A 26,394-nucleotide genomic window follows, 5' to 3' on the forward strand; every position below is an offset into this window, starting at 1 on the left:
AATTATCCAGGTCAAAGAGTTACACTTACGTGACAAAATGTGCTTTAGCAGAGAAATGGTAGTGCTTTGGATTATTGCAATATTTTATTCTTTAGAAGAAGCTTATCACTGATAATTTATTCTAAGGTTAAATTATTCATCAAGAAAGTTTCATGAACTCAAAAGAGATGATTTATATGTATTTTGTGAATACATTTTGTGGGGCCAAGCCAAAAATGGAAAAATGTAATGAAATAATTGGCTCTATCAAACAATAAGCAGTTATTGTTTTACATTGCATTGTGTGTGTGTGTGTATGTGTGTGTGTGTGTGTTTTAACCTAGAATAATGAATTTACCAATGGGTAAAGGTGAGATAATAATAAACTTATGTGCTTTCAATAAATTACTTCAATTATATGAGAAATATTATTGTGATGATATAAAAACATACACATTGCAATTCATATTCTCGACAATAAGAGTTTAGAATTGTTTTTCTTTCAGAAAAGTTCATCCTTTGAATAATATAATACAGACTACTGTGATGGTGTCTGATTATCATATCTTCGGTTACTTGACAGCTGATATCTTTTTTTAATAATACATCTTTTTATAAAGATTTTATTATAACCACTTAGCATAATTTTAATGAACTATAAAACACTTTATTCATTGGTTGAATGAAGCAATTTTTAATAAGACTTTTGGCAAGGAAATCGTTAATTTAAACTAGAGAACACTTTCAACTCCGTAAGTCTGCAGGGCGTAGTAGTTAAACCTGACACCTTGGATGACACATTAAAAATGCATCAGCGAAAACTCTAAGTGCTTTAATTTAACTAACGGTGGAGAAACAGATTAACACATCTTTAAGTATCTCACACAGTCAGCTAGATATGATGAAAAAAGTCATTATTTAGCAATTATCAAGTTCTTTCCACAAAAAATTTATATCCTGATAATAAATAGGCAATTTTTTTAAAGTGGCAAAAATGAAAACTCTTGGTCATAGACTTTCTCAACTATGAGTGACCAAAATGGCTTTTCTCGGGTGCCCTATTTCTAGTCATTATGCATATGTCTTTGAAAAAAAGTAAATGCTTGGTGTTTTTGAAGTAAACATAAAATTATTTAAAAGACTTCTACTTTGCCATTGTCTGTACTCCCAAATCTGTATTATTTGGAAATGTTATAAAATCAACCTCATAAGCAAGACTTCTGAGATTCCAAAATGCAACAATGAACAAATGGTAAATAGCAGTGAGTATTCCTATTATCAAAGAGTATATTTTGACCCCACCTAACCAAAGTCCTGAAATTTGTAGTTAAGTTTATTTAAAACAGATAATGTCAGTAGATATTTCATTAGCCCCACAAAATACATGGAGCCATAAATAAATTTTATGTTGAGATGGTTTTTCCTTGCTATTTTGACAATATTTCCCCAAAGGCGTAAAATATAATTTTTATGTATTGTAATTCATAGCTACAGGGATTTGCTGTGACAATAAATGTGGCATTACATTTATTTGACTGCTCTTGTTGGCTTTTCTAAATGTTGTGGGTTCTTCTGGAGCAGATCTGGATGAGTTGGTACAAAGTGAAAGGACAAAATGTAATCTCAATGAGAAGATGGATTCCACAATGCTTGTGTTTCAGGTCTAGGATGTTTATTGTGTGGTCACTGAGTGGCCTTCACATTGGTGGCATGTGTTACCAAGTGAGTCGGCCAGTTTCTTAAGATTTTTCCTGGACCAATTAAAGGGGGAGAACTAATATAACTGGGTTCCAGGATAACAGAACTAAGGGCTGCTGTGCAGATTACATGGCCTTTTAATTTAACAAGATAGATGGAAGGATGAATGAATGGATGGATGGATAGACAAACAGACAGTTAGTTATTAAATTGAGTGGAACTGGGAGGAGATTTGCTGGTCTTAAGGGACCCTAAATGTATACAGTGAAACGATTTATAATTTTGTCAGGATCCTGGCTCCAAAGCCCTGGTTAACATAACAATTGATAAGCTTAGTCAATATGAGGCATCTTTATTGTTAGGATGGAAGCATCCAAGAGCCATTGTTTTGAGGAACAGTGATTGCAATCTGACCAGGAAAGTTTATATAAATGATTTCTTTGTGTATTTATTTATTTTTTAATCTCTTAAGTGGCCAAAATAGTATTGATAAAGGAAATTGAGTTCCTATGAAAGCATGCTTTTGTAATCAGGAATACTAGCTGACTTGACTCTTACATTTGAATATCAGGCTTCACAATTTCAAATCAATTTGTGAAGGTTTTGAGTTTATAATAGTATGTGTTATGTTTAAAGCTCTGTACACATTAAGACTAATTTTAAAATATCGCTTTTAATAAAAGCTTGTTGACTAATCGTTATTCCACCTGATGAAAAAGACTTTAAAGATTTCTATGATTTATATAGAAGGCTGAAAAAAATCACATTATATGCATTTGTTAGAAAAAAATAAACTGTCCTTTAGTGTTATTTCCCTGTGAAAAAAAGTATTTATTTTCTAGATTTTTTATTCTAAAATCTGGTTAATATTTAGATTCATAATTAGATTTTTTTATCTTTGAGGAGAAATTTTCTTAGTGTGTATTAGATTTTTAGAGGCAAAAATAGAAACAAATAAGATATTCCCAATGCATCTTACTACTTTTATAAATTAGAAATCTTGGTGGAAACAGTTTAACAATTCATCTTTCAGAATAACTTCAATAATTTTGCATTATCAATTGATATTTCTGTTTTTTGTTCTGTTTCCCTTTGCTGGTACTTTATACTTTTAGCAATTTTAAAATGTCACTTTGGCCGGGAGCAGTGGCTCACGCCTGTAATCCCAGCACTTTGGGAGGCCAAGGCGGGTGGATCACGAGGTCAGGAGATCAAGACCATTCTGGCTAACACAGTGAAACCCGTCTCTACTAAAAAATACAAATAATTAGCCAGGCGTGGTGGCGGGCACCTGTAGTCCCAGCTACTTGGGAGGCTGAGGCGGGAGAATGGTGTGAACCCGGAGGCGGAGCTTGCAGTGAGCCGAGATCCCCCCACTGCACTCTAGCCTGGGCAACAGAGTGAGACTCCGCCTCAAAAAAAAAAAAAAAAAAAAGTCACTTTGCCTCACTTAGCCTCTTGTCTTGATGAAGACTGAAGCGTAACTAAATATCTACAATTATGCTTTAAGATAAGTTTTCTCTGGAATTCATGAATAATTTATGCTATTTTTCTTGTTCTCTGTAATAAAATCACCACTTCTGTTTAGGACTCATTTTGTAAGGCCAGGTGCTTTATTATTGTTGTTGTGGTCGTTGTTATCATTAGACTCTAGTGAAAGGAAGGCTTTGGCTGGTCTGTTGTAAATGGCACAGGGGTCCACAAGAAAATTAAATTGTTTCCTCTGAAATAAAGACCTAAATTTACATGAGAACATGGGTTGTAAAATGAAATATAAATTTTAGCTGATGAATGACGGAAGTAATTAAACATGGCTTGAAAAGCACAGCCTGGGGACTTCAGTGGATCTAAATCTGGCTAATATTTTTATTTCTCAAATTTTAAAAGAGAAACCGAAGTTCAAAATCTTGATCATTAAAATTCCCACCTCGCCTCCAAAATCTTAATTGCTGACACAAAATCATAGAATAATCAAGGAAGTTGCAAAAGTGCTTCCTCTTTATCACAGTGTCAACTATTGATGCTTTCCCATAACTGTCATCAGTTTCCTGAAACTTCATCATAACTGACACCTAGAGACAGAATGCAAAGCTTTAACATTTAAGGGAAGACTGTAATTTAGATATTCTATTTAAAAATGGATAGCTATTTTTTTATTTCCCAAAGTTGAATTGGTTTCCTTTATAAAAATCTGAGGATTAAGTAATAAACCATTCTACTTGAATCCATTGCATTGCTTTTAGTGCAATAGCCAACTCTCTCAGTATTCACTCCTTTTTAAAATTATCGTCCGGGAACTTCAGTTAACTAAGTCACTTATTATATTTGTTAATTGTATTATAAAATTTGGAATTTTTTGTAAAAATGTAAACCAAATTTGACTAGGTGCATGTTTATAAATAAGACTTCTGCAATCATTCTTTAAAAATGCTCTGAAGTTCAATGGTTAACGTAATTGTTTTGTTAAAAGGAATAAATATCTGCTTTACTTTAAAACATTAAAATATGGGCCGGGCGCGGTGGCTCACGCTTGTAATCCCAGCACTTTGGGAGGCCGAGGCGGGCGGATCACAAGATCAGGAGATCGAGACCACGGTGAAACCCCGTCTCTACTAAAAATACAAAAAAAAAAAAAAAAAAAATTATCCGGGCCTGGTGGTGGGCGCCTGTAGTCCCAGCTACTCAGAGAGGCTGAGGCGGGAGAATGGCGTGAACCCGGGAGGCGGAGCTTGCAGTGAGCCGAGATTGCGCCACTGCACTCCAGCCTGGGCGACAGAGCGAGACTCTGTCTCAAAAAAAATAAAATAAAATAAAATAAAATATGCTTAAACAGTCTACTTTCTATAATAAACCATCAGACTCTAAAATATATTAATGAATACTTAAGAATAAAAAGGTAAGTGGACTCAAAAAATTACAGAAATAATCCTCTCTAAACTTTACTACCACAAAAATTTTAATTTACTCAAGGGAAGAAAACTTACAGTTTCTAAATATCCCAAGTATCTTTAGGATATATAATTTTTGATTTTTTATTTGCTTTGATTTTGTTTGTATTTACAATACTAATTATTCTCAAAAACATCTCAAAATGTAGCTAAATATTTGTTTGTTTTTAGGAACTTTCAGAAAATGAAGTGGTTGGATCTTATTTCTCTGTGAAGTCTCTCTTTTGGAGGGTAATGTCAATCCTTTTTGTTAATATTCTTGATTTTTGGTTTTGGATAGCAATTTTGAAAGTTGCATGGCAACTAAGAGTTTCACTTTTTAAGATAGGCTTCCAGATAGATGTATTCATTTCCCTTCTTTATTATCTTCTAAGTCATCTAGGTAATTAACTTTTATTTCTACACTTGTAAAAATTAAGAACTTCATAAATTGAACATATTTCTTTGAAGTCATTTTATGAAACCAAGTTTATTCCAAATTCTGAGAAGCTAGAGTCCCAAGGACTCTCCAGGAATATAACAGTGCCATCTAGAAGGTCCATGAAGGCTCTTTCTTTCCTGTCTTGTAAAATGAGATTAGAATTTTCTGCTCCATTTCTGTTTGAGAAAAATATTTACTTCTGTTACAGTGATCTATACTATAACTCTGTCCTAGATATATACTAATCAGTGCTCTTTCTTTGAAAAGAAATCCTATAATTTAGAAAACAGTAACACTTGATTTAAATAAAGAAAAAATGATGATTCACAGATAATTTGTTTTAAATGTCATTGCAATTTATCTTACTCTTTGATGATTAAACCATAATGACCGTCCATTTTTTTCTCTGCTCTAATTCTGCATTATGCACAGCACAATTTATTACTAATGCACTTACTGCTTTACCTTTAAGAATGTTCCTCTTTCTTTGAAAATTCACACTTGGTATATGCTTAATGCAACAGTAGATATTGCAATGAAAATGCTACACTCTTAGGGCTTGGCCATTTTCCTTTCTTGACTCTCAAACTGTTCATTATTGAAAACTACCTTTTTTTCTTTAGAATTTTAATATTTGTTGTAGTGTCTCTTAAGTAGAATGGCAGGTACCAGATTAAGTCATGTGTTGACCAGTGAGCAAGTATACGCCACATTTATTCATCCTTACCAGCTCGAATGCACACACACGTTTTTTTTTGCAGCTTTTTATTGTTGTGAGCTTATTTTAGAAATTATACCCTTTTCATTTCTACTGTATGGCTGCCTTCACTGAAGTTACTCTGTACTTTGCTGAAATAATAATTCCTCTTTTATGTTTATGCATTGTCCAGGAACACACAGGATGAGTGCTTTTAAATTGTTCTATGACTTTAAATGGATAATGGCTTTCTCCAAAAATTATTTCACTGGCCGGGCCTGGTGGCTCACGCCTGTAATCCCAGCACTTTGGGAGGCTGAGGCGGGTGGATCACCTGAGGTCAGGAATTGGAGACCAGCCTGACTAACATGGCAAAGCCCCGTCTCTACTAAATACAAAAAATTAGCCAGACATGGTGGCACATGCATGTAATCCCAGCTACTCGGGAGGCTGAGGCAGGAGAATTGCTTGAACCCAGGAGGAGGAGGTTGTAGTGAGCTGAGATCACGCCATTGCACGCCAGCCTGGGCAACAAGAGCAAAACTCCGTTTCAAAAAAAAAAAAGGGAATATACATGGCCCACTTATTTGAGAGTAGAATTTGGGGGTGTTCTGGGTTGAGCTTGTTCTATGTGCAGCAAATATGCACACTGGTCATTGTGAATGAAGATTTGTCACCAGAACCAACTTCATAATGCTTTTTCAAGTGTTTCCCTTTCAAGTGGCTCTCTCAAGATCTTCTTTGCTACTTCCAAGTTTTCCACTTATCAGTACTTTCCATTTGGTTGTGTTCATCCTCAAATATTCTTTAATAACCTTTCTCAATCTCTTGAACTCTTTGATCCTAGAATAACAAATGTGCAAGTTTAAAAATAAACAAGCTTTCTTGTATCCAAGGTGCGGTGGTAATGTCTTCTCTGGGCCTATGACAATAAAGAGTTGACAAATGAATTGAGTCATATAGGCATAACCTTTAGGGGTCATCTGTTTTACCAATGAGGAAAGTAAGGCCCATCAAACTGATGTCATTGCCTTGAGGTACCCAGATGGCATGATCAGAAACAATATTTCTCTTTCTCTGAATGCCATACAAATAAATGTTTTGAAGAACTTACAGCAGTAGAGTCCCTCTTTGAGTTTATGATGAATAAAGATACCTTGTATAAATAAAGCTGTGCCTTAGCCTGTTATTTTTATTGACACTCTTTCAAATTCTTCTTGCATTATTTGACCCTTTTCTTCTGTAGCTGTGTTAGCCACCAATGGATGGATGTGTTTAAGAGCCATGAGATTGCTGTGTCTGATATGCCATTTACAAAATCGGAAAATCAGTGACCAAGTCTACTTTGGTTGAGTATTATTTTCCATAGTCACATTCAAAGGTCACTCTGGTAACTAACTGACCCCACTGCTCTTTACCCAAGCAATATTGTTATTCTAATGAGCTTTTAGAGGAGATGTATATGAAAGGAGGTTACCCAGGGACATTTTCAGATATGCAAAATATCTAAATAGATAAAATCTTGCATGAAGAGTATACATACACTTTGTGGGTTAAGCAGGATGTGATTTAAAATAAATAAAATAAAATAAAATTACAATAAAATAAATTCCTCTCAGGATTTATACAGATCAATACATGTGTCCAAGAGATAGCAACTGATTTACACTGAGTGAAACTACATCCTAGTAAAAACTTGCTCAGCTGGAACATCAGTGCTACTTGCTATATCTTAATTTTCCTGGAAGAAAAGACTGTGTACAGGGATAGTCTAATTATCCGAAAGCATAACATTTGTTATTCATCAAAACACTATCTTACGATAAAAAATATTAAGCAGTGGATATGACAGTTACCATGTTTCTCATGAAAACAATAAAAATTATGTGAGTCACATTAAGTAAAAATTGTATTAAAGACTAACTTCCCACTTAAAGGTGGTAACTTAGTGCGGTGTGTTCAAATGTTTAGCATGCTTAAGTTTCTTTTTAGTTCTCTTCATTGAGTGGACTTACAGACTCTGATAAAAGAGTTAATTGAACAAACCACCTTACAAGAACATTGCAGTGAATCAAAGAGAAATTTAAATATTTTTTAAGTGGAAAAGTCTGGAACGTGCCAAGATACTTCATATGAAAATCAAGAAAAGGGCCACAATGAGCAAAGAAGAGTACATAGAAAAATACAAAGCAATTTAGAAGTTATGTCAGAGTACCGCCTTCTGGTCAGGTCAAGCAAAAGTGTGTCTGAAGGAAGACTGAAGGTTAAGGAGAAGAGTTATTGACTTTATATTATTATTATTTATTTATTTATTTATTTTGAGACAGAGTCTCGCTCTGTCGCCCGGGCTGGAGTGCAGTGGCGCGATCTTGGCTCACTGCAAGCTTCGCCTCCTGGGTTCATGCCATTCTCCTGCCTCAGCCTCCCGAGTAGCTGGGACTACAGGCGCCCGCCACCATGCCTGGCTAATTTTTTTGTATTTTTAGTAGAGACGGGGTTTCATGTGTTAGCCAGGATGGTCTCAATCTCCTGACCTCGTGATCTGCCCACCTAGGCCTCCCAAAGTGCTGGGATTACAGGTGTGAGCCACCGCGCGCGGCCTGGTTGACTTTTTAAAACAAGAATGGAATCCTGTGCTGAAGCACTTACATGCTGAACAATTCAACCATAGGTAACATCCACCCAAGATGAGTTCAGGAATTATCTCCATTTTTAAATATGATGTTATTTATACTCAAAAATATGTATAACTTTTAATTAACAGTCTCAAAAAAAAAAAAAAACAGGTCTCTGTAAGGCAGGCCCAAGACTATTATTCCTTTCCCATATTATTGCTAGAAATTTGTAGATTATTTCAGCAAGCCAAAAAGATTATAATATATGTGATGATTTTCTATTTGTATGTATTTTCGAACAAACGTAGTAAAAGCTTTAAAATTTTGTTGGCACAATTAAAGTTAGAGAGGATAGTTAAAACGTCTTAAGTAAACTAAAGAACTTCCTGGCACCATAAATTCTATCAAGAAGCAATGGAAATACAAAAGAAAGTTTAAGGATTAAAAACCAGCAGAATTTCGCTAAGGCTTATGGTGCCAGTAAATCATCTGCTAAGAAAAAAAGGATCAAAGCTTTATTATAAGATGAGACACTTCAGACTGGGCTGCACAAAGCACCGGGACAGTTTTCTGTAAAAGCAATCCTACCTTGAGAGGATGGATGGATGGCAGAACAAATGCACTTGTTGGACTTCATCATCCAGGTGCAATTCACTGGAATAAACTCAGCAGGAAAAGCAAAAGATAGAACAGGCCTTTGCCTGGGATTGAGCTAATTGCTCCACACTCGTCTTTGCAGCACAAAACAGTCATTCTGGGCTGTTATTATCTTTTCTTTGTAGTGTCTTGGGGATCATTTGATTAAATAAAAGCACATGCACCCTGTGCTGAAAATAGAAGAAAGAGCTGATTCCACACATGGCTTATTGTAAACACATAAGCAATGTCTTTCACTCCCCGTTTCAGTGTCTGGGTCTCATTTGGAAGGATTAGGTTGTACACAGGTAATAAAATCCAGGATAACAAAAGCCAAGGATTATTTGTACCTATCAGGGAAGGGGATTGGTTTAACTGTGTTCCCTTAGTCTCATATTAAGTCTAAATCGATTTTTTTATTTTGATCTATTTTTAAATCAATATCTAGAAAAACAAAATATCTCATTGTTAGTAATCCACCTTTTCAAGGAATGGAATTACTAAACTTTTTTAACTAGAACTGGAATATAGAAATGCTCCCAATGTATATGCTAGATTCTATGACTTCACCACCTTACTAGTAGACATTAAACTATAATTTATTATAGAGTAAAGTGAATAACATATGCTAGGGTTATTACCACCCGCCTACTCTTACTTCCTCTAATCCCTCGATTAGCATTTCTCAATAATCTATAACCAAGGATACATTTCACCTAAGTGACAAGCAAAGTATTTTGAAAACTCCTGTACCAATTAATTTCTTTTGTTGTACCATGAATTTCTTAGTCTCTGTCAAAAAAAGGGAAATATAGGTGGGTGGGGGGTGGAAATCATGGATTAGGTCTCAGCAACTCTAGATTCAAATCTCAGCCTTGCCAATCTCTAGTCATTTGGCTTTGAGTGGGGTACTTATCTTCTCTGTGCCTGTTTATTTACCTTAAAATAAGATTCCTGTCATGAAAAACACTGGAGCGTGAAAACAGCAGCATGTAATAGCTGCACAATAAATTTCCTTTCTTTCTGTGTGACTTAACCCACCTTTCCGACTGCCCTAATCCAGTCTTCTCTGTTGATGTTATTAAGGCTGATGACTCTAATCTCATCATAATACTATTGTTAAGAAACTTTATTTAACTGCTCCAGAAGACCTGTAATATAAACTTTCAGTCCCACCATGATCATTTCCCCCCAGGAGTTCTTGTTCAGCTATATCTTTCTTAATCCATCTCTTGCTACTCTTGGTCTTGGTAGTGAAGGGATCTTTGGGTTACTTTTTTGTAGCAAAGGCAGAAAAGGGAGGTGTCATGTGGGACAAAATTTCCCTATTAGTTTAGAGATACTTCTTTAATCATTGCAAAAGATTTACATGTGGGATGCAAGGTTAATACGATCTTAGTTGTTGCCTATTCATATCACATTTATTTTTCTGAAAGCTTATCACTATTCTGACATTTTGAAGCAGCAGACTTGGAAACAATTATTCTTTCCATGATTTCTCTTGCTATAGTTATTTTCTCCGATGCACCTATTAACAAAAACCTGAAATCACTTAATTAGGCTCTATTACCATATAATCTCTGGGCTTCATTTCCTTGACCACTGCAGCATCATTCTACTAAAGAAAATAGTGGCTGGAAATTTAGAGTTGCATTGACATTTATCTTCATTGTGCTATAAGACATTTTCTGACTGTGACTTGAGAAGCAAATACAAATTTTATCAAATAATGTTTTCTGAAGAGTAATTCAAACTGCTGATCAAAATGAGGGGTTGAGAATGGTACAAAGCTTCCCCATACAGCTCTGATCATTCATTTCCATCCAGACATGCGGCAGGCCAGCTCTTCCTGTCCTGGGCTTCTGCAGAGCAGAGCTTCAGAATCCTTATTGCAAAAATATACAAGTAAGTTCAACCATTCAGTTCATCTATTTTTTTCTGAGCTTGCATGAGCTGGGATTTCTGAGAGCCAACTTACTGTACTGAAAACCCATTCCCTATACTAACCTATTTTGTACATATGAAAAGGAATTGTAATCTTAATTTTTTTCAAGGAATAATATAACTAACACTTTCTTTACGTTTCCAGCTCATTTGTTCTAAAATCTTACTAAAGATACTTGTTATGGACTAACTGCGTCAGACTTTGAAATCTGTATTGTTACCTGGTGTCTTGATATTCTTTATTAATTATGAACTTGGATGAATATTCCTTATGAAAGTGGATCTTAAACTTTGGATGTATGAGAATCACATGGGGCACATGCTGAACTACAGACTCAGCTGTACTCCATAAGAACTGAATCACATCTCAGAGAATCACGCAATTTCAGTAAATTGACTGCTAGAATTTGAGAACAACTACCTTACAAGTTCAAAGATTATTCCTTCCTTTTAAGGGCTTTGTTTTTGTTCTTTGCTTTGAAGAACAAGGTTGTTTTTTTTTTCTTTTTGTTCTTCCTGCCTTTTTTCTTGTCCTCCTCAACAAGAATTCTAATTCAATAAGGACCTAGTTGAGAGCATTACCTTAGAAAACTAAGTACCAGCTGCAATATGCAAATTTTATTGAGTGATATCTTGGATTTGTTTAATACTCCTTGTCCTTTAGGTGCTCAATAAGTGATTTTGGTGGACTATCAACACTTCAATAAATATGTGTTATTTAGATATGTTTATGAGAAAAAAATAATAAGGGAAGAAAAGAAGCACAGCTTTTCATAATTGTTCAGTAGGGTCCTACTTCTCTTTTTAAATACTCTAAATATCTAGACCAATATGCTTCCCTAATCAGTAAATTTAGAAGCAGGACGAAAAAAGGACTTTAAATAGCATAAATAATGTTCACGTTAATGTCTACAATTGTATTACTAGTTATAAGAACATAGAGAAGCCAGTGCGCATGCACCACATAACTTTCAAAGCAAGGATTCTTACCCTTGAGTGTGTATGAGAATCACCTGGTGGGCTGGTTAAACCAGAATGCCTCGCTCCACTCCTAGAGTTTCTGATGCTGTTAGTCTGGATGGGGTCAGAGGATTTGAGTGTCTAAAAAGTTCCCAGGTGACATCAATGCCACTGGTCTGTGGACCGCATATTTGAGAGATTTGCTATACAGAGGAAGGAAACTTTTTAAACAGAGCAGCAAGTGACTCAGAAATTACCTTGGAGAGCATCAGAATTTCATAGTTTGCAAAGTTTCTTTTTGCCTTGGTATTCTGCCCATCTCCACCCCTTCAATGAGCTCCCCAGAACTTTGATTTTGAAAATCAGTAAAAGTAATAAATGACTATCTTGAGCAAGCTAAATTTTCATTGTTTATGGAGTGTACTTCTTTCTCTGTAGGCCCCTGAACACACAACCTCCCCCCCACCCGTAGATACACACAGCAAAGTGTTGTCAGTACACTTGGGGCCCTGAAGTACAGTCTTGAAAAATCAAACATAAGAAAACTGAGTCCCAGAGAGGGAGAAACATGCCCAAGCATTTAGCCAGAAATTGCTAGGAAGATGTGAGTGAACATTTATGTTACATCTTATCTTTTCTGCTATTGGTAGCCTATGTCTATACCTGTTACCTTTACCTGTAATTTTATTTCAAGTCTCACTTCTTCAAGCATAGACTAAATATTTAACAGTTTCATGACTATGCAGTTGCTCAATAAAATCTACAGTTCAATTATGGAGTTTCTTTGTAGAGAAGTACCATTTTGAACAAAAATTATTGAAGAAGAAAACATCACTTAAAAAATATCTGATTAGAATATCTTTGAGACTTTTTAAATTTCTTCTTCTTAGCCTTATGTGCAGGTCCCCATAATTACCATACCCATTAGCCCTGTTTTTATGAAGAAATGTTCTCCTTCTTCCTCCCACTTAGCTCCCCAAGTTGTTTTGGAAATGTACTTCTGGGTTATGGAAAAGCATTTCACAGTAACTAATGGCAGTAGGTAAAGTCTCTATTATATTCATTTTATTTCTGTGAAAGCATAAAGGACCCCATGGAAAATGGAATCTTTTCTCCTCCAGTGAGCTTTACATGAGAACACGAACTTGACTTACAGAGTGAAAATGGCTTTTCTCCCCCTCACTCTGTAAGCCAAGTTCATGTTCTCATGTTTAAAAACAAAACAAAACAAAACAAAATGAAAGGAGGAGCAAGCAAGGAAGGCACTATTTTAGACATGGCACTATTAAAGAAACTTACTTCACATTGCTAATTGAAGACACTGTGCAAACTAGCTTGTACCCAGCTACTATTTGACTGCTTCTAGATAGCACATAGAAAAATGGCATTGAGTATATTCTTCAACAAGCTGAAATATTATAAATATAAACACATGTGGTCATATAATAGAAAAGTAAACGGCAATTTCATGAATTAGCCATGTGCTCGCCACTTAAGTGGAGAGTACCCTTTGGAAATATTTTGTTTAAATCATGATTACCTTTTAACCTATGAGAGAATCTCCACCCTAAACATTTGTATTGGGGAAGCTCAGGAATAAAGATGAGAAATATTGGGGTTCTAGTCACATATCTACCATTTATAAGCGCAACCACTCTGAGTCCCATCAGTAAAATGGGGCTAAGATGCCCTGCCTTCTGACCTCATGGGGTTTTCATGGGAACCAAATGTTGTAATGTAGATATGTACACTTTTAAATTCTAAAGCTCTATGTAAGTTGGCAGCTATTAACTCCTTGATCTTTGCTAAAATAATTACTTCTTCTTGCTTGCTACAACATTTGTTTTCTTTGGTTCCTTCTTTGCTACTCATATTCCTTAAAAAAAGTTTCCAATCCAAAGTTTAAAACCCAATTCTCTGGAGTCTGCTGTTAGAGGCAGTCTCAACAGCAGCAGAAGTGGTTAAACCAGTCATACACCAAAATCTACAGCTGGGTTATATAATAATAAGTTGCATGAAATCTTAGAACAAAGACCTTGGGCATAACTGGGTGCAACAGATTCTAAACAATTACTTTCATCTGAGAAGTCCTCTGTTCGACAAAATCTAATGCGGAAACCCAATATATAGAACAGACAGGAGCAGAGGGGCTCCAGCTGAAGTGGGCATGGAGTTCTGCAGAACTTGCAGGTGCTCCATGAATTCTCCATTACACTTCAGAACACATTTGAATGCTGCTCTTGAAGCTCACAGGGATGAAGAGTATGTAGACAAAAGCCTGAATTGATATTCGTAGGGCAGAGCCACCAGGCAAGGTTCAAAATGTGCTGTGTTCAACAAGGCAGGAAAATATGCAATGTGATTTTGAAAGATTTTCATTGAAATGTTCAAATATTAGAAGTATTATCTTTTGAAGAATATAGTTTTCATTTTCCTAATAGAAGCACTCTGAAATGCATGACTTTTGATGATGATGATAAAAATACCTGTGGCGTTGCAGTGGTGTGGAAAAAGATAGGAAGTTGAAGTGGGAGTCAGAGTTATGTAAAATAGACTGTAACTGTGTAACATTTAACGTAGAAGGGATCAGGTAGAAAGTAGTGCTAATCCATAATTTAGAAGTGTACTTTGAGGTTGCGAGGAATGTTGAATTTCTTTATGATATGACTATAAGTAGGAAAAACACTTTTGATAATATGAAAGAAACTATTTTTATAGTACTGCTTGATGCTGAATCCAGATCGAAAATGTTTTCACATTTAGTTACTTTCTACGGCTTGTTTTATGTCCTTTTTAGTTTAAAGAGATTATATGGCCATTTTTAGTAGACTTGCAAATTTTAATAAAAGTCTAAGCCAGGTGTGGTGGCTTATGCCTGTAATCCCAGCACTTTGGGAGGCTGAGGCAGGAGGATCACTTGGAGCTAGGAGTTCAAAGCTGCAGTGAGCTATGATCACACCACTGCACTCCAACCTGGTCGACCAAGCAAGATCTTTTCTCTAAAAGCAAAACAAACAAGATAAAAATAAAAAAAATTAGCTGGGTGCAGTGGTGCATGCCTGTTGTCCCAGCTACTTGGGAGGATCACTTGAGCCCAGGAGTTTGAGGTTACAGTGAGCTATGACCATACCCCTGCACTCCAGCCTGGGTGACAGAGCAAGACTCTGTTTCTAAAAAAAAAGAAAATAAAAGAATAATAAAAGTAATTAAAGAAAATGTTCAGATACTAAAATGTAAAATAAATCCAGGAACATACTTGCCAATATAAATCACATGTGTAACTTTAAAAGTTTTAAATATTTGTAATGAAAATTTTAGGTATAAGCAAGACATCTTAGATGGGCTTATTGATTTTGTTTTCTATTTTGTGGTAACTTAAATTGTCCTTTAACAATCTGAAGCTCAATAATCTCCAAATGTGGCAAGAAAGAAATTTTTAAACTATCCGAATAGAACTTGCAACTAATCTTACAATTAAAAACCACCTGTAAAATATATTTATAACATAAACAAAGAGATCTTCAAAAACCATAAATAGTTTAAAAATTAAATACCACAGTATGAACGAGGCCTTTGATATTTCTAACATTTATTGTATACATATTTTGGTGTAAGCCTATTTGGCACACATGCAAATATTCTCTGATATTCTTGAAGTATCTACATCTTGTAATCTTAAGAATTGAAAAGCTAGACTGTATTTTGAACACTCAACTCTTTTACACAACAAATTTATCATGAGATGATAATTTCATAATTTATTAATTTTATAATTAAACAATTAATAATTCATAATTATTTTTAGTTTAAAAAATTATAATTGCCTATCCTTTATTTTTCAAAGAATCATAACAGGAGAAAAGGTAATGCCAAAATGAGGTATTTGGGTTCAAAACACAGTAACCTAACTCAATTTTCATTTGCCAAAAGTTTCAGACCCAAAGTTTACGCCTCTCAGACCTACACAGAAAATCGCATCTTTGGAGAGGAATAGTCAGCATCACCTTGATTGAAGGGAGAGACCTGAAGGCCATGGATTCCAATGGGTTGAGCGACCCCTACGTGAAGTTCCGGCTTGGGCATCAGAAGTACAAGAGCAAGGTAACCATATCTCTATTGTGTTCCTGTCAATATTTGGAAGGCATTGGTTGGTTAATAGCCCTGCTTTAGGAGGTGAAACCACTAGATAATTTTTTAAATGCTTAACAAACTTTTTTGAACACTGTGTCAGAAAACAAGACCAATAATTGTATAGCATTTTTAAATTTATGTACTAGGTGACCTCGCGTAAACTACTTGTCTATGTCCCAATTTCTTCATCTACAACATAGGAATAATAGTTGGAACTATCTCTTGGCATAGCCCTGAGGATTAAAACAATAACAGCCACCCAGAAAACACATAGTTGATACCTGGCACATAAAGTACTCAGAGTGTGGCTTTTTTTTTTTTTTTTTTTAATGGAGTCTCAGTCTGTCAGCAGGCTGCAGTGTAGAGTGCAGTGGCATGATCTTGGCTCACTGCAACCTCCACCCCCAGGTTCAAGCAATTCTCCTGTCTCAGCCTCCCGAGTAGCTGGGACTACAGGTGTACGCCACCACGCCCAGCTAATTTTTGTATTTTTAGTAGAGACATGGTTTCACCATGTTGGCCAGGATGGTCTTGATCTCCTGACCTCATGATCCACCCACCTTGGCCTCCCAAGAGTCTAGCTTTTAACATTATTACAACTAGTGCTAATATCAGTATTACAAATAGCATTATTTTACATTCTATAAAAATATTTGTACGTTACTCTTAGACACTTTATCCAACCTGACTTGTACTAATGCCAATAGCAAATTTTAAAATTTATTAGAACAAGTTACTTTGTCTCTCCATATCTTTTCCCATCTGTAAAAATGAGAGTTAAAATAATGCCTACCTAACCAAGTTACTGAGATTGAATGAATATATGTTATGCATTTAAAGGGCTTAGAATACTGCCTTGTCCATAATCACTCAGCAAACAAAAATAGCAGAAGAGGAAGAGTAACAACAGTAGTAGGAAATATATCATATAGTATCAATTATATTCGTAGTAATAATATATTAATAATATTAGTGATGTAAGTAATAATGAATAAGGGTCTAGTAGTCATAACTATATTTTTGGCACATGTCTTATGTATTAGTTCATTCTCACACTTCTATAAAGAACTACCTGAGACTGGGTAACTTATGAAGAAAAGAGGTTTAACTGACTTACAGTTCTGCAAGCTGTACAGGAAGCATGGCTGGGAGGCCTCAGGAAACTTATAATCATGACAGAAGGCAAAGTGGAATCAAGCATGTCTTTCTATGGCAGAGCAAGAGAGAGTGAAAAGGGAAGCGCCACACACTTTTAAACAACCAGATGTTGTGAGAACACATTCACTATCATGAGAAGAGCAAGGGGGAAGTCTGCCCCCATGATTCAATCATCTCCCACTAGGTCCCTCCTCCAACGTGTGGTGATTACAATATGACATGAGATTTCGGTGGATACACAGAGCCAAACCATATCATCTTATCTCTGTTGTAATGAACTATGTCCTCTTTATTGGTCAGTTTTTACAGCTGTTATTCATAGACAGCTTAGGACAACTGATCATATCCGTCTTGTATTAAAGATCACATTCCATTCCAATAGGCGTTTATTCACCTTAGTGTCATAATTTCTATAGATTTTTGATAAACAGCCTGCTTAGGTCCCTTCCAGCCCAGGAAGTTTTCACTAGTACTTAAGGTAGTTAAAAATATCACAGAACCCATCATTAGCAGGCAGTGAGTATTGCTAGCAGGCTGATTGGAGTGTCCACATGGAAAGGGAAGGCATTATTTCTGACCTGAAGGAAATCATATAGGGAAGGCAATCCTAAAAAAGAAAACTGAAAATTTAGTCTGTTTAAGGCCAGATAAGTAAAGACAGACCACAGCCCAAAATACCATAGGAGTTCATCTGAGCCTGATAATAAGACATTTAAATTATCATAGCCTTCGCTGAGTGCCATTTTTTTTTCTGCCATGGGGCTTAATAACATATATTAAAGTAGCTACTGATTCCAAAAATAGGTACCTATGACCACTTCTATCTTGTCCTTTCTTAGTTAGCACCATTTCCATGTTCTAATAGGCTAAAAACATTACTTATTTTTATAGTTCTGCTCTTTAGGTATGAAATATGAAACCCAGCAATGGACATGTGTCTCTCTTTGCTCTTTCTTTCCTTGATCTATTGCTGATTAATTTCAGATTATGAACTTTAAAAATTGTGATTCATTTGCATTACCTTTGCATATAACATACTTCATTGCTTTCAAACTTTACATCTGAAGATCTGTCTAGCCATACATTAAAAAGAGAAAAGGCCACTGCATGCCTTCCTGCTAAAAAGAAAGAACAAGGAAACAAATATAAATGTTGTTTAACCCAATGGTGAATGGAATTTTACAATTCCATTCCTATCAATATAGGTTACTTTGTTCATTGATTCTACTGTACAAGATGACTTATCTGAATACTTGAAGTTACATAATTACATTTCAGATATATTTCTTGTATATGCAACAGAGTATATCCACATATATGTATACATACATACATGTATACACATATATGTGTATATATACATATATGTATGCACACATACTTGTATGTATACACGCATATACATACATATATACTCATATATACATGTATACATACATATATACTCATATATATACATGTATACATACATATATACTCATATATATTCATTTATTATTTCACAGACATTTTTGGCATGTGGTTTTGGGGGAAGAGTCCTGAAACTTTAATCAAAGACTTTGAGTTAGTGTCTAGATGCTAAAACATACTGACCTTAGTTGTGTCACTTAAACTCTAGGTCTCAGCTTATCCATCTATAACATGAGATACTACATCAGTGCTATAAGTCTAAGATAAAAGTTTGCCTGACCACCTAAAAGCTACTTGCTTTTTTCTCCTGCTCTCACAGAAATTCATTGTCTGTTTTTCGTGTACTCAAGTCAGGATTCCAATGTGTATGGCAAGTAAGAAAAAAAAAAAAAAAACTCTGAAAATCCTCATTCTCCTTTATTTTGAGATGACTGACCATGAGTTATATCTTAATGCATTAACTATGATTATGTAAAATATTGCTAGTATCTGAGTGAGCTATTTCTTTCATAGATTATTACCTCTCCTATACAATTTATATATCTTATCTGTTATTTAAAATAATCAAAGGCTGTCTTGTGATTTTCCGGACACATCCATTGAAGTCCATTCACATACTATTCAGTAAAGATGCTGGAGATCTAATGAGTCATTTCCATTATTTCTGTAATCTTTTTTTCAAATAGCACACGGCATGCTTTTCTAGATACTATAGTACCAAAAGTTTGATTTAGTGTCTCAGGTTGAAGTTTTTTTAAAAAGCTGCTAGCAATATGACAATAATGATTTTTTTTCCAGATTATGCCAAAAACGTTGAATCCTCAGTGGAGGGAACAATTTGATTTTCACCTTTATGAAGAAAGAGGAGGAATCATTGATATCACTGCATGGGACAAAGATGCTGGGAAAAGGGATGATTTTATTGGCAGGTTTGTGCAATTTGTAATTTTTGGTTCACTCCTAGAGCATTTTTATTAAAAGAATATTTGCTGTAAGCCTGGTTATTGTAAATGATCTTTACTGTTTTGAAGAAAAGGGACTTTACCATGGTAAGGCAATGCTTGGATGAACTGAAAAATAGATTCGAAAACTGACCAGTAGGTGGCGGTTTTGACCAGTTGATGGACACAGGCTATCTGAATTTGATATCCATGAATTTTCTCCAGATGTCAAAGTTATGGGAGTTGAGAAAGAGGAATTTCATCTGATATAAGATACATAAAGGAACAAAGAGCATATTCATAGTCTGTAAAGTGATCTAAGATAATATTTATTTTCATAAAGCATACTGTCACCGTAAAATGCATTATTTTCTACAACACCCTGCAAGGTAGAGAATACTTGTAATCTCCTTGGAGTTCATGAATCTGTAAAGAGTTCCCAAGTATTAGTGTAGGAAGCATGTAAGTGAGGCAGATCCATGTTAATCTGATAACACAGCAAAGAAAGGAGTATTCTGAGGCTCACATGACATTTTTCCACAAAGTCCAGGTTATTTTGAGTGACTACTTGAATCATATGTTTTCTTAATTTAAAGCCTATGTTTATATTTTTTGATAGTTATATATGTGTCTTTGTAGCAAAACACACTGAAACCTGCCAATATTGAAGTAAAGTGTGGTGTACTGAAGAATTTGTTAATTTTTTAAATTAAAAAAAAAATTCTTTCCTCACTGTAGCTTACATGAAATTCCAAGTCTTTAAACATACAGCTTGAAGAAAATTTATACATACTAAGAGTAAAATAAATTATACTCCAGAAAAGTAAGAACAGGTATCCAATGCAACATAGTTATCTCTTGATTTTTTTTATGATGCAGTTATATATATATCATTTTCTTCACAGGATTATATAGTGAGAGGTCAAAGATGAGCTTCAGGTAGACTTTACTATTTTACTTGTAAAGTGAGCTTGGAAAGCACCACCATAATCTAATACTACATTACATTTCAAGCCTTTTGAAAGCACAGGCCTTTATTGCACATTTTTCCCCTTAATTAAAACACTATTTTCAGAGTTTTCTTAAAGTTTTATCTTGTTCTCTCTGGGATATACCACATCTGTTAATATATTAAATGCATTTCATTATAATTATATATCTAAGATTCTGTCTCCCTCAATAGGCTATGAGCTCTTTCGAGAAGATACTATGTAGCTATTCTTCGAATGATTAATTCATTTTCTTTGGTTATAATAACATTAGTTATATTTGGTGACCACGAGATAATCAGAATGATGGACATGTGTAACTTGCTACCTCAACCTTATTTCTTTGTATTCAAACTTCCTTATCTTGGTAAAATAATGGAGATTATGCCGTAAATATTCTGGCTTCCTATATTTCTAGGTATATATTACATTCCTTCATATTCCTTCTATTTTTTTGTATAATGACAGATGTTCTTTTATATTTTTTTCCTTTGGTAAGAATTTTCCAATTTAAAAACTATGAAAATTTCTCAGGCCAATTGGGACTGATCATTTTCTTTTCCTCACTTAATAACATTATGAGTTCTTCAAGGGCAGACATGGTTGACAGAAAGGTGGACCTAACTATCTCACTTCACCTTGTTTCTAAAGGTTTTTCATATTTTGGCTAATTTTTGAGAAAACAGTGACAAATCGCTAGATAGAAGATGATAGGGATTGTTCCAGATACTGTGGAAGCTTGAAAAAGAGAAGTCTATTTTCGGTCATATACCAAACTTAATTGCCTATGAAAGCAATTTAAGCCCAAAAGTTTTAGAGTGAAATGAGCACAGGTGTAGACAAGACAGCTCTGGAGTAGTGGTTTATACTGGTTTACACAGTGAAAGGAATGACTGCTGGATTTTGAAATACTGAAAGATGGACAATAGAAACATGTTGCACACGCCTAAATTAGCAAGGTTGCCTTTTGCAGAAAAGGGAAATAACTATGATGCATCATCATTTCAAATCTTTTTGATATCCAGATAGCACTGAAAACTCCAGGTCTCTAACTTGACGTTTGTTAAATTGCTCTTTAAAAGCATCCTGCCGCCGAAAAGCAACATATTATTATATCTAAGTATCAGGCAAGTTGTGTTTCTTTATTTATTTGAAGCTTGCGTGGAAACAGTGGAGATAATACAGATTATAATAGAATTACTTAATTCCTAGAATAGTTTCAAAGACAATTGACTTACTTTCCAATTAAATTTGAGTACTCAGGATAAAGTAACAGTAATAAAACTGTCATCATAATCATCTGTCCTCTTTTGCAAGCTCTCACTGCAACATTCTGTGTCTATTAATTTTGAAAGTAGAGACTATTCTAGAAATTTGCTGGGGGCTTGTAAGTTTAATGTTGGCCATGGAGGGTAATACTATTCCTTCAATGGCTAGTAACATTTTTTAAGGGTACTGTCTAAACTGAGTCCCAAATTTGAGAACACTTGTATGGATTACATTATCTATATAGACTAGTTTATTATGCTATGGTTTATAATTGTCTGTTTTACTTTCCATTTTTTGGTCATATATAATGATTTTTTAAAATACATTTTGTAAATGCAAACTCAATAACAGAGTTTGTTTCTTTCATAATATTTAATAAAAATAAGACTGGCTATGAATGAAAGAGCCACTTGCAAATCTGGAGTGTCAAAGAGTTAAAACTATTTTAGTACTGAACATTACCCACTTCCATTCTTGTTTTTGTTTTTAAGACAGGGTCTCGATCTGTCGCCCAGGCTGGAGTGCAGTGGTGCGATCTCAGCTCACTGCAACCTCCACCTCCTGGGCTCAAGCGATCCTCCCACCTCAGCCTCCTGAGTAGCTGGGACCACAGGCATGCACCACCGTGCCCTGCTAATGTTTGTATTTTTGGTAGAGGCAGCGTTTTGCCATGCTGCCAAGGCTGGTCTTGAAGACCTGAGCTCAAGCGATCCACCAGCCTCGGCCTCCCAAAGTGCTGGGATTAACAGGTGTGAGCCACTGCGCCCAGCCCCCACTTCCATTCTTACTTGAACTAATATAGTCAGGCATTTGCCCCCAGCAATCCACCAAAACTGCTCCTGTCAATGTCACCCAAGCCCACCACGTTGTTCAATTCAACGACCAGTTCTCAACCTTCGTCTAACCTGACCCAGCAGCAGTGCTGGATTTAGCTGACCCCTTCCTTACCTTGAAACACATTTTTCACTTCCCTTCCAGGACGCCACATGCTCCTTGTTTTTTTCTTACCTCACTGCATGCTCTTTCTTGTCTCCTTTGCAGGTTTTTCCTCATATCCTCATGTTGTAGTTCTGGAAAGCCTCGGAGCTCACTCTTTGGGCATCTTCTTCATCTATACTGGCTCCCATGGTGACTTCACCATGGGAGCTAATAAATCCCCATGATTGTTACACTTTTATGCAGAGCAGTAATCTGAACTCACAAGAGTCCAGCTCCACTTCATAATTCTTCTCTGCATTCCAGATTCCTATATTGCACTGCCTACTTGATATCACTATTTGAAAGTCTAATAGATTTCTCCAATTTCGAATGTGCAAAGCTAAACTTCTAACCTTCAGTCCCACACATCTGCTCCTCCTTCAGGCTTCTCTTGTTTGTTGCTAACACCAAAAATCGTGGAACCATATTTGATTCCTTCCTTTCTCTCACTCTCATCAAATCAATCAGCAGCCTGATAATTTTTCTTCAAAACATATTGAGGATTGTCGACCTCTCATCATCTCTATCATTATCATTGTGGTCAAAGCCACCATCAGTTTTCATATGGACAATAGCAACAGCCTCCTGTTCTTCCTTCCACACCTCCCCTCCCACAACAGTCTGTTTCCAATTAGCAGCCAGAGTAATATTTTTAAAACAAAAATAAAGTAGCTTAACTCCTCTGTTCCAAACCCTTTAATTGTTTTGCATCGTAATCTAGGGACAACCAAAGTCCCTTCAGTGACCTATAAGACTTTGCACAATCTGGCCTTGTTGCTTGTCTACCATGAACTTCTGCTATTCTGCCTATCCCCGTCCTTCACTCACTTTCAGCCAGCTGGCCTCTCTGCTATTCCTCAAGGCATACCAGACACCCTCCCACCTCAGGACCTTTCCCTCTATCTAACTTTCTTCAGGGATCCACTCACCTGCCTTGCTTCTTCATCTTCTTTAGATCTGTGCACCAATGTCTCATCAGGGAGGCATTCATACCAAGCCTATTTAAAATTGAGCCTGCTTTTCTTGGCATTCCATTCCTCTATTCTGCTCTGTTTTTCTCCATTAAAGCAACCACCATATGGCAAACTATGCATCTCATTTATGTTATCAGTTATTTTCCCTCATTAGAATGTAAGCTCCAAGAGGGCAGGGATTTTTTGAGTGTTTTGTTCACTGCAACATACTCCATACCTAAACAAGTATCCGGCACCAAGCACTCAGTAAATATTTCCTGGGTTTGAATATAAATCCCTAAAGCTTGATTTAACACTGGAAATTATGGCTCTTTGTCAGACAAATGCTGATCTGACACCAGCCATTAATGGAAAGGCAATTAGAACAACATGACTTAGTTGAAGGCAAGAAAGTTTCAGTGTAATTGTGGAAAGATAATTGAATATAATGCAAAACAGAAGAATGAATTAGTTAAAGTATAAAAGTGTCTGAATAATCTTTATACTTCAGTAGTAATAAATGGCCATATTTGGGGGGAAAAGTAGGCTATACATTTACCAAGACACTTACTATAACTTTTCATCATCATGATATCTACGGAGCTATCTGGTTGTAAAACTTTACACGAAAGTAAATTTACCATACATGGAAAGAAACAATAATAATAATGCTTTACAACCTACAGGGCCCTATTATACACATTAGCTTTACACTCTGGGGTAGCAGGGATGGTTCATATTATACCAATTTTGCAGATGCAAATAGTGAGGCTGAGGGCAGTTAAAAGGTTGCTCAGCCAGTGGGGTGATTGCTCTGAGGCTCAAATCCAGAGTTTCCTGACTCTAAAGTCCACGCTTATTTCGCCACACTCTTGTATGCAGCATGTTGTCCTGGAGCCATGGAGTGCTCAGTAAAATGCCAAGTACTCGGTAAACTAACTTAGGTGAGGCACACCATATTGCAAGTTTGAACAACAAATTTTACCTGTCGCTGAACTACAAATTTCAAGTGAAGGTGAAATAATGTTAATCTGTATGTAATTATTTAACTTTCTGATCACCTGCATTTTGGCAGGCAAGACGGACTGCCCCCTTTACGATAATCAGCTAATAAATCCCCATGATTGTTACACTTTTATGCAGAGCAGTAATCTGAACAAATCGGCTGCTGACAGCTGCGGTAAATTGCCAAGAATGAGTGCTGTCAGGGAACAAGTTGTTTTTATGAATGTGCAGAATGAGTAAATCCTGTGTCATGCAATTTTATTCAGTTGGAGTTATTTGCAATCTAATATAGCAAGATTTACAGCATTATTTATTAGTGTGCAAAATGCTTGTTTATCTTTAAAGTGGCGTTGATTTGGGGTACATATATTTTAGGTTGGTGAATTGCTACTGACTTTGTTGCGTTGTTCTCAGGGCCTAGGCATTTGGTGCTACCCATGACAACTAAATGCTACCAATGTACGCTTGAGTCATGGGCTTAATTTTAACAAAATTCTTATTAATGGTATATGATAAGAAAAATGTATTCTGAATTGGTAAGTTCTGGGTGAAGAACAAATGCTTTCAAAATCTACAGGCATAAAAATAAATCTATGGCTCTCTCTAATGCTGAGGAGAAGAGAATGTGAACTGTTTAGATGAACACAAATGTGTGTTCAAGTTTCGTGTGGCAAATGAGGAAAATAGCCTTTGACTTTGGATAAAAACTAAACTAATGTTTTCTTAAGGTTGAAAGTCAATGCATTTGAGCATTTGACACTCCACAGATTCTGATTTGGAATGTTTTTTATTTGTGACACCAAAACTACAATGCTTCTTTTACTTTCTACATAAATAAGAGCGGGGAAATCCTACCGCATTATTAATCTGAAAGCACAAGGACAGCTAGTCAGAAAATTCTAAACTGAAGAGAGTTTAAAAAAAAATCATTGTATTTTACTATTTTTTTTACTAACGATTGAGTGAAATAGTCCATTAGGGAGATAGGCGATATTTAAATAAAGAATGGAGTTTGTCGTTGATTTTTGTCTTGGTTTTTCATAAACTCAACCTAAACAAAATATATTAGGATTTTAATCCTTTTCTTTTGTGAGTTACTGTTTGTTCTTCTGAAGATTTTCCCAGAAAGGCTGTACTCATTGTAATATTTTAAAAATAATTGGCAAAGTTCTCAAAGACAGTTTCCATACACTGCTGTATGTATAGTGTGTAGTTTACCTTCAAGTCAATGAATAGGGAATTATAGAAGTTTGCAGAAGTATACCCAGGTAAAGCAATCTCCCCAGAGAGAGTTGAACAGTGACAACTTCTAACAACAGAAAGGCAATAACAGCATTTAGCATTTTGTAATGTCAGAGATAGAGTAAAAACTTCTGCATAGTCATGAACTTGAAAACACTTCAGCAGCTACGTATTGAACCTTTTTAATGCAAACATTTCAAAGAGTCATATATTATATTAATTTATAATAGAAGATGTTATATTATGCAAATGTAAAGTAGTTCTCATATATTAAGAAATCTCAAAAAGCTTCATACATGTATTATTCAATTTGCTAAAAATTATGTAAATTTGTGCATTTTAAAATCCCCCTCTCATAGAGGCATGTCTTCCCATTCTGAGTCTTTTATGTTTAAATGTTCTGCCAATCATGATGGCTTC

General features: G+C 35.5%; 1 protein-coding gene across 4 annotated transcripts in view; it reads left to right on the forward strand.

Moving 5' to 3' along the window:
• MCTP1 (multiple C2 and transmembrane domain containing 1) overlaps positions 1–26,394 on the forward strand; it is a 591,691-nt gene that overhangs the window by 365,590 nt on the left and 199,707 nt on the right. For 3 of the 4 annotated variants that reach the window (XM_058440711.1, XM_032156816.2, XM_032156817.2), the window contains 2 exons: positions 15,829–15,999; positions 19,396–19,526. In XM_058440711.1, coding sequence (XP_058296694.1) covers positions 15,829–15,999; positions 19,396–19,526 — 302 coding nt within the window. Of the gene's footprint in view, positions 1–10,821; positions 10,900–15,828; positions 16,000–19,395; positions 19,527–26,394 lie in introns of all 4 variants that reach the window. The other variant, XM_058440710.1, reaches the window with a different exon arrangement.

Source organism: Hylobates moloch, unplaced genomic scaffold, assembly GCF_009828535.3.
Source record: "Hylobates moloch isolate HMO894 unplaced genomic scaffold, HMol_V3 SCAFFOLD_6, whole genome shotgun sequence".
Classification (NCBI taxonomy): domain Eukaryota; kingdom Metazoa; phylum Chordata; class Mammalia; order Primates; family Hylobatidae; genus Hylobates; species Hylobates moloch.